The 9,000-nt window shown below is 42.7% G+C and overlaps 2 protein-coding genes across 2 annotated transcripts; one reads left to right on the plus strand and one right to left on the minus strand.

The window, feature by feature from the left end:
• Positions 1 to 221: 221 nt before the first annotated feature.
• LOC109747618 (uncharacterized) lies at positions 222 to 1,241 on the minus strand. Its single transcript, XM_020306651.1, has one exon. It carries the CDS (start codon positions 1,239 to 1,241, stop codon positions 222 to 224), a length of 1,020 nt encoding a protein of 339 aa, XP_020162240.1.
• Positions 1,242 to 4,691: 3,450 nt separating this feature from the next.
• On the plus strand, positions 4,692 to 5,965 carry LOC109747612 (heavy metal-associated isoprenylated plant protein 20). The gene is made up of 3 exons (XM_020306646.4): positions 4,692 to 4,962; positions 5,192 to 5,267; positions 5,424 to 5,965. The coding sequence occupies exons 1-3, from the start codon at positions 4,876 to 4,878 to the stop codon at positions 5,717 to 5,719; spliced, it is 459 nt and encodes a 152-aa protein (XP_020162235.1). The 5' UTR covers positions 4,692 to 4,875; the 3' UTR covers positions 5,720 to 5,965.
• Positions 5,966 to 9,000: the final 3,035 nt, after the last annotated feature.

Below are 9,000 nucleotides of genomic sequence, written 5' to 3' on the forward strand. Positions count from 1 at the left end.
TTCTTCAAGTCTTTCTAGAGTTGATCATGCACATCGGTGTCTCTAATCTCGGTGTACACCTTCATGAAACGTGTGATCCGCTCTTGTTTTCGCATGGGGTTAACATGAATGCCCATCAACTGATAGAAGTTGTAATGTAAAGTTTTTCTATACTCGTTCTCAATGACCATGTTATGCATGATCACGCAAGCGGTCATGATATACCAAAGGATCTTTTGATCTCATAATCTAGATGGTCCTTGCACAATAGCAAACTGAGATTGCAAAATCCCAAAAGCCCTCTCAACATCTTTTCTAGCGGCCGCTTGTGCATTGTGAAAGACGAGTTTTTTCTTACCTTCGGGTTTTGCAACCGGCTTGACAAATGTACTCCAGCTTGGGTAGATCCCATCTGCAAGATAGTATCCATAGTTGTATGTGCGGCCATTTGCTTCGAAGGTCATCGGTGGTGCTTCTCCATTTGCTAACTTGGCAAATAGAGGTGACCGGTCGAGCACGTTGATGTCATTGCAAAATCCAGGCATACGAAAATATGCATGCCAAATCCATATTTCATGATCGGCAACTGCCTCAAGAATGATAGTGGCATCCTTCCCACCACCCTTGAATTGTCCATGCCATGCTCTTGGGCAGTTCTTCCATTTCCAATGCATGCAATCCACATACCCGAGCATACCTGGAAACCCTCGAGCTTTGTTCATCTTCAAAAGCCTCTGAGTGTCCTGAGCATTGGGTGCTCTCAAGTACTGTGGACCAAACACTTCTACCATAGTCATTGCAAATTGCTTGACATGGAAGATAGAAGTGCTCGCTGCCATCGCCAAGTTGTCATCAATGTAATCTGCCGGAACACCGTATGCCATCATGCACAAAGCGGCAATGACCTTCTGTTCGGTGCTATGGCCAAGCAACCCGGCACAGTTCCTTCTCTGCTCGAAGGTTGGATTATGCCGCTTCACGGAATTGCAAATGTGGATGAACAAGTCTTTCAACATTCTAAAACGGTGTCGAAAGTAATTCTCCAGGAAAACATGTGGTGATCCAAAGTAGTTGCGCATCAACCGTTTGTGCGAATCAACCCGTTCTCTCTGAATGAACGCACGACCATAGAAGGAACCACCGTGCTTCGGCTTCTTCCCCTTGTGTATGGCCACTAGCATAGCAATGTCCTCTTCTTCATGCAAATCAAATTCCTCGTCCGACGATGAATCACCCACGAATGAGGAGTCAACCGAGCTCATCTACAATGCAGACAACCACCATCAAACATACTATCAAATCCCAATTTAAATCATCAAGTTTTGTCGTTTTTGTACCTTGGGAATTCTGCCGAGCACCTTGTGCGCGGGGGTGGAAGAAGATGGCCGGCGGTTGGATTGGTAGCCGGTCGCTGCGGCGGACGGCGGCGCAGAGGAGAAGGGAGCTCAGCGGCCGGCAGAAAGGAGCTATACGGGATGCCAGATCGTCGGAGTCGGTGAATCCCGCTGTGATTGCTTCCCGAATCGGCGGCGCCGGAGTGGCTGCGAGACGCCCTCCGACGAGGGAGGCGATATGCGTGAGGGCGGCGGCGATTTGGGGCGGTGGCGACGACGGCGACGACGATTTGGGCGGTGGCGGTGGCGATTTCCGGTGGCTGGTGCTCGGGCGGGCGGGCGGTCTCGAGCGAGAAGGAAAATGAACGGGTGGTTGGTCGTTTCGCGGGCGGCCGCGGTTTTACATCAGATGTATCTTGTGATGCAAATTTGCGTCACGCAGTGTTGTATTTTACATCTCCGGGACATGGTGATGTATTTTTTTTACATATGGACCATCTGTTGGAGCAGTGTTTTTTGCTCTCGGAGATCCAATAGTTAGGTATTTTTATGTATGGACCGTCTATTGTAGATGCTCTTAGCACACACTTAAATATTTTTTGACACCCGTTGGACATTTTTTGAATACACGATATATAATTTTTAAAATATATGTTTTGAACATCTTTCGAGATACATGGTAGCATTTTTCGAATAAACATTGTACATTTTTTTAAACAATCCAAATGTTTTATTAAACTATATAAATATTTTTAACAAATTTCACTGGAATTTTATGGGGACACCTGAATAATGTGTTTGAAATTTCACATCCATTGTTTAATGAAAATAAAGACTTTAATATACACATTTTTTTAAATGTCATGAAACTTTCTTTTAGACAACGGAATATTTATTTAAAATGTCAAATACATTTTTTCAATGGTATAATTTTTTTACATTACTTAGTATTTTTAAAAATGTCTCGAACACATGTTTGTGAACCTATTTTTAAATGTAACATACGTTCGAGTGTATGATTTTTCTTAATTACGTGAACTTTTTTCTACATTGTGTAATTTTTTAAGTGTCACGTACATATTTTGAAATTGATGACATTTTCAAAATATCACAAACAATTTTTGCACACATGACTAGGATTTTCTACTTTTTTCATTCACATCTTACTCCCTCTGGTCCATAATTGTTGCCTTGATTTTATTTTGAATTTAAACTAAAACCACAACAAGATCAAAAACATTTTTCTATATAAGTCTAACATTTTTCAAATGCATCATTACTATTTTAATTTTTTCATGTAAATTTTTTTATAATATATTTATATATACGTATATATACAATATTTTGAAATATAAACAATAGTAAGGAAAAATAGAGAAAAAATGAAAAGAAAATTGTGAAGAGAAAAGGAAGGAGAAAATGAAAAACATGTGTGATGCCTGCTGACGTTAGCATTACCTTTCCATGTGAAAACTGGGCCGACCCAATATTGGCTCCCTGCAGGCGAGCTTATGCTAGAGGTCGCCGCTGGCGGTACATAGCCGCACCACACCCATAGTTCACTCGTAGGCTCATGTTCTACATTTACAGATTTTGCAGTGCATTTGTTGTTAATCTGTGGCCCAACTATCTATCCCCTGTTAAATGGATCCACCCAGTCCCTACAACCTTGATTGTTGGAAGAGCCTCAAATCTTGGGAGTTTAGTATCTTTACTACAGGCTTACGCATGCTTCGTCGCACCGTTCTTCACTCATGGAATTAGCTCTTTTTTCTCTAGCATGTTATTGTGGTTGGTTGTTGTCTTTGGTTTTATCTATGTTGGCTTAAGTTTTAATTATGGTATGATGCTTGTGTCCACCATTTGTATATATAGTATTGTGCTGCTATTGGAGATGATATTATTTCTTAGAGGAAAGTGGAGTTGTTCGGTACGTGATGGTGTCTTTACACGCTTCGGTCTCGGTGTCAGTCGGTGATGACTGTGCGAGCCCCTTGGGATCTCTTATTACATGCTCAAATCGTGGAATGGTTGGTATAACGATTACATGGCTGGCCATGAAGCTCTCGCTTTCAGCTTGGCTTCCCAAGGAGTCTATTCAAGCTACTTAGTACTCCCTCCGTTCCAAATTACTTGTCGTGGTTTTAGTTCAAAATTTTGAACTAAAACCACGACGAGTAATTTGGAACGGAGGGAGTACTTACAAAGGAGGGCGTTAACATACCCTGCTACATAATATGTCTTGACATGATGACAACATAGTGTCAGTCTCATACGACTTTATTGCTGTCATCATGTCATTTTATTTACTCTTTTTAGCTGTGTACATCCTAAGTATGTAGAGGCCAGACGTTACTCATCGATAAAAATAACTTCCGCCGTTTCTCTGTTCAAGGGACGCTATGTTTGGCTGTTAAACCCCTGCGGTGCTTTATATATGCTGGTAAGCATATCTAGTCAAATTGAGCTGCTAAAACGACAAATATTATTGTACAGAGGGAGTATTAGGCAGAAATTTCTCGAAAAAAGAGGAGGGGATGGGACCAACTGATGTTCATGATGGGGTGATGCTTGAATATGCATTTTGAAAACCTACACACTTGGCTGTTCTCCAGTTATCAATGTTATATGTCAGTCCTACTGTCCTAGGATGCTTCATTAGTTTTTCTTCATGGATCACGATTCATGGAACAGATCATCAGTGACGCCATTTAACTAGTATAAGATATCCCCTCTTTTTCCAAAAGGCAGCCGCATATGGAGCAGAGAAATTTGTGACATGCACACGCCATTCATGCATCTAGTGTTGAATTTGAAAGGAGCAGCGAAGGTAGACGCAAGTGTAATATAAAGTGGGACAGATGTACGAATCCACTGTAAAGTGTAAACTGAAAGCAGATGAGAGAAGTGGAGAACCTTGAAAAGAGGCTGAAAACTACGGCGCGATGCAAACCCGAGAAGGAACAAAGCAATCAACATCGTACTGTAACGTTATAGACCCGGCGCATCAGGCAAGAACATACTACTAACCTAGCTATATCACCATTTTATGCCAGATTTTAGTGCATAATTTTGGCAAGTAGATCATAAGTCAAGATTTGAATTCGGGTTAGGTATGTAGCCCTTTCAGAATGATCCAAAGAATATGATTCGATAGAAAAGCAAATCCATTTCCTTGGCAGGACTTTTTATCCCCTTGTCTTGATTGAGTGCATGATTGGGGTGCGGTCACGCTCAGGGCACCTCGCGCTGGATGGAGCTGCGGGGGCATGTCCCATCCTAGGAAAAGAAATGCTTTCTTGCCCAACACACTTCATTTAGTCCGAAACCTCTGAGGTTTAATCACTCTCGCTGTGTCCTCCGGTAGCATCAACATGGACTTGCACCAACCCTAACCATGCAGGATTAGGCACGCTGTCCTTGTCTCTCTTCTTTCTCCCGGGTATATATATGGCCCCCTCCATGGCCTAAGGTTCTGTACTTGGCCTTCGCAGTACAGACAAGCGCAAGAACGGTTCATCAGTGGTTCTTGCTGGAAACAAAAGTTGAGTTAGATCAGATCATGGGCGCCTTGGATCACCTGTCCCGTCTGTGCAACTTGACACATACAAGGGAAGCCATCAGGATCAAGAAAAGGCGGCCACTGACGGTGAGGATTGTGGAATTCAAGCACGTTTGTGTTCTCTTTTTTGGTTTAGGTTTGTTCATCGATCGGAAGCAGCTCTATCTTCCAAAGATGGCCTTCTGATCTTGTGAAGGGATCAATATGTTTTTTTTGCACTTTTTTTTGTCATTTTGTTAATTGAGCTGCCACAAACGTGTGATTAACTGGAGTTTCTTCTATCTATCTATCTATCTATCTATCTATCTATCTGCAGACGGTGAACATCAAGGTGAAGATGGACTGTGAGGGCTGCGAGAGGAGGGTCAAGAACGCCGTCAAATCGATTCGGGGTACATATACACATACTGACCGATATCGATCTCAAACATGAAACCAAGCGATCTAACTCTTTTCTTTTGAAAATATATTTATTTATTTTGAGGATAGAAAATATAACATTTAGTTCATATATTCATTTGGTGAACGTTCATATGCATATGCCAAAGGTGTGACGGCGGTGGTGGTGAATCGCAAGATCAGCAAGGTGACGGTGACGGGGTACGTGGAGCCTCGCAAGGTGCTGGCGAGGGTGAAGAGGACTGGGAAGACGACGGCGGATATGTGGCCGTACGTGCCCTACACGGTGGCCACCTACCCCTACGTCGGCGGCTCCTACGACAAGAAGGCGCCGGCGGGCCTGGTCCGCAACGTGCCGCAGGCCATGGCCGACCCGGCGGCGCCGGAGGTCAAGTACATGAACATGTTCAACGACGAGGACGTTACCGCTTGCACCGTCATGTGATTCGATGATCTCATATTAGCATCTGCACTCCAGCCAGGACATGATGCCTAGATTACTAGATATATCGGTCTTCTCGCAGCGCTGGGGAAAAATGATACCAAGAAGATGAACTTGTGCATGTACGCGGTACTGATGGATGATATATACTGTGCAAATCCTCGTTCACGTCCAAGGTGTAGATAAGCCTGAATTACAACTTTATGCTACCGCTTTATGATCTTCGATATATACATCCTTGTCAGTCTCGAGCCTTCTCTTCTGTCCTACCTGATCATCGTTATCTTTTTTTCTTTACTTTTTGCAACGGGGGAAAGCATCCAAAATTGAATCTTCCAACTCTTGATTGTCAAAAAAGATTGTTCCAATTCACTGTCAGCCTACAGTTCTGACCATGCACCCAAATGAACACGCAAAACATATGCCTTACCAGCAAAGGGTGAATCTAAGCTTATAAAGTGGAAATTTTTTATTTCCTGACGGAATGTTCTAGGTAGTAATCGATCTTTTCCCAAAAGGAGGGAAAACACCGCTTCATTAATCCACACACCATAGCATACCTGTGCTACTCTGAACTTAGTAAATATGGCTATCGTCTGATGCAAAGGCCAGGGAATAAACCCTTCTCTTTTCTAAAAATAACCTATTCTGAACGGGTAAACCCGGAAATTCACTTTGGCATATGGGATCATACGCTCCCGTCATCGGAAAAAAACATTTCAAAATGTCTAAAGGTTCCGAACAAAAAATTGATGCAGACATCTTCATATTGTAGGTGCGCACATCATGGAAAACAAATCTTTTTTGTGGCTTTTGTAAAAATGACAAAAGATGTTTCATGAAAAGCCCCTTTTAACACTGATTTTTGTCTTTTTCTCCCGCTACACAAAAGTTGCCGTTTTTTCGTGAAACGAATTTGTGAGCACGTAGAATGTCAAGATGTACGTTGCATACGACGCCTTTGGCACCCTTATGGAAAGTGTTCCTTTCTAAAAATCAAGATCTTCGTGTGGCAGCTTCTGCGTGATCACCTCTCATCGGGGAGAAAACTGATCTAGCGGAATGGGAATGGCGATGAACTATTTCCTCTGTGTGGTCCCAGAGAATGGGACCCACATCTTCTTCGTCTGCCCAGTTGCTCGGTAGCTTTGGTGCTTTGTCCGTGAGGCTCTGGGTCCTGACTAGGAGGCGCTGGACCTGGCAGGGTTTCTCAAACCTCGAACCAACATTCCGGGAGGAGGAGATGCCTCTTCTGGTCAGTGTTCGCGGTGTTGAGTTGGATTCTCTGGACGACTCATAACAAGATGGTGATTGAGATGGTCTTCCCGCGGAGGGCCACTGACTCTATATTCAAGCTTGTCGCCTGTTTGCAGCACTGAGACCCGCTCTCTAGGCAGCAGGATTGGGACCGACTTGGCAACATGATGGACGCGATGACTTTGGCAGCTTGTCGCCTTACTATGCTTCATGCCGCTGAGCTACGGGCCACCTCACCTGGTGGCTTTTCTCCTCTTTTCAGGAGGGCATGTTTGTGTTGTTGGCCCAATAGACTTCTTCTTAATTTTCTTGCACTTGAACTTGTTGTATGGTATTTGGTGATTGCTTTACCTATAAAGAGGGGCAAAAGCCTATTTCGAAGAACATACACGTGGCATGCAACTTATGACTTTGTTTGGATAAATGGCGTCCCAGAGTCTGTCCTTCCCGCCTCCTTAGCAACCCCATCCACCCCTGATGACGAGGGTCTTGTCTATTTGCTCCATGTCGTTGCTTACTATCTGAGCATGATAATAATGACGAACATCCATTTAGTTTTTCCATACCTTGTGCCCTCATGCATAGTACTATCTAGTACCGCCCGACACACCTACTGTGTTACTCAGCCTTGTCATTCTCCTCCGATCCAATATGCTCCCTTGCACTTCAACCACTTGTGGTGTTCGTTGCCTTCCTTTCTACCACCTTTTCTCCCAATGTCCCTCTTCTTCCGACCTCTCGTGGCTAGTTTTTTCTCTAATTCTGATGACTTCCCTTAGAATGGCCTGTTGGCCAGTAAAATCTCTGTTGAGTAAAATGGTAAATTTGGTAAAGATAGTTTGCAAGAATGAAGTCATACAATCTAACTAGAGTGGGTGGTGGGTTCCTTTGGCCAAACTATCCATTTCCAACATCATGCCAACAAAAAAATCCCTCATTTCCCTCGTCTCACCACCTCTGACTTTGTCTTATCTCCCACAAACTATCATAGTCTATCCTATTCCAGAAACCTTCAAGAACGTATACCAAAGCTTTCGACAAGGGTGGAGATTTAGTACTATGAAGAAAATTGTATTCCCTTGGGGAATAAGGGTTGTCCTTCAATTAGGGAAGAACATATTATCCATCTTATTTCTCTTTCATTCAACTCTGATTTTTTTTCTTCTATATGGCACCTCTACCATAAGACACATCATCTGACATACCAGTTTAGATGGCCTAGATCTTATAAGTTAATACAAGGAAAACCATACGCTCTATAAGGCTTTTAACCTCAGAATCAATGAGGCATAGATGTGCGACTTCTTGTTATATTTTTATTGAACAACTCCTTATTGTTGTTGCTTAGAACCCCTGCTTTGAGCACTTCTAGTACCTAATATTCTAATGTACACCCGCTCCATCAATGGTCTGGCACCATGCATATAGAGACCATTCAGAGAACCGAAGAGTACCTCATCTAAACTATGATAAATAATTCGAGAAATAGGAAATCGAAAAGGAATGTAACTAACTCTGGCATGTGCACAAACAATCCAATTTACTTGACAATGGCTTAAGTAGATTGATGGAGAATACATATCTTGTTAAGTTGTTCAACCATTAGCTAATGTTTCATATGTAGTAGATGCCAATTGGACTTATGGTGGCTCAATTGTCGAACTCAGGTAAAATATCTCTATCTTGATCATGGGTGAAGCAATAAAATGAGTACTATGAAGATACCGTACATGTTGAGGGTGAAAGAAGCAACATAGCTCCACAGTCCATAAATATGTAGGCTACACTCCAATTTGATGTATTATGCATTTTTGCAATAGCCGGATAATATGAAGCATACTCATACTGCATCAGAGGGCTAAAAATCAGTAATATGAAAATATGTAGACAACAGCCGAGCAGATAACTTGGTGACACAACACATGATGTGGTAGCTAAAGCAGAGGCTACGAATTGTGGTTTTCTTGCATTGATGTGCCTATAGAAACTCATCACTGATTCTATTTAATGTGTGAAGTCACCCGCCG

This window comes from Aegilops tauschii, chromosome 5, assembly GCF_002575655.3.
Source record: "Aegilops tauschii subsp. strangulata cultivar AL8/78 chromosome 5, Aet v6.0, whole genome shotgun sequence".
In the NCBI taxonomy this organism is placed as follows: Eukaryota; Viridiplantae; Streptophyta; class Magnoliopsida; order Poales; family Poaceae; genus Aegilops; species Aegilops tauschii.

Coding starts and splice junctions, on each gene's coding strand:
- LOC109747618 (XM_020306651.1), bottom strand. CDS start 1,241: ATGAGCTCGGTTGACTCCTCATTCGTGGGTGATTCATCGTCGGACGAG.
- LOC109747612 (XM_020306646.4), top strand. CDS start 4,876: ATGGGCGCCTTGGATCACCTGTCCCGTCTGTGCAACTTGACACATACA. Junction 4,963..5,191: donor AGAAAAGGCGGCCACTGACG/GTGAGGATTGTG, acceptor ATCTATCTGCAG/ACGGTGAACATCAAGGTGAA. Junction 5,268..5,423: donor CGCCGTCAAATCGATTCGGG/GTACATATACAC, acceptor CATATGCCAAAG/GTGTGACGGCGGTGGTGGTG.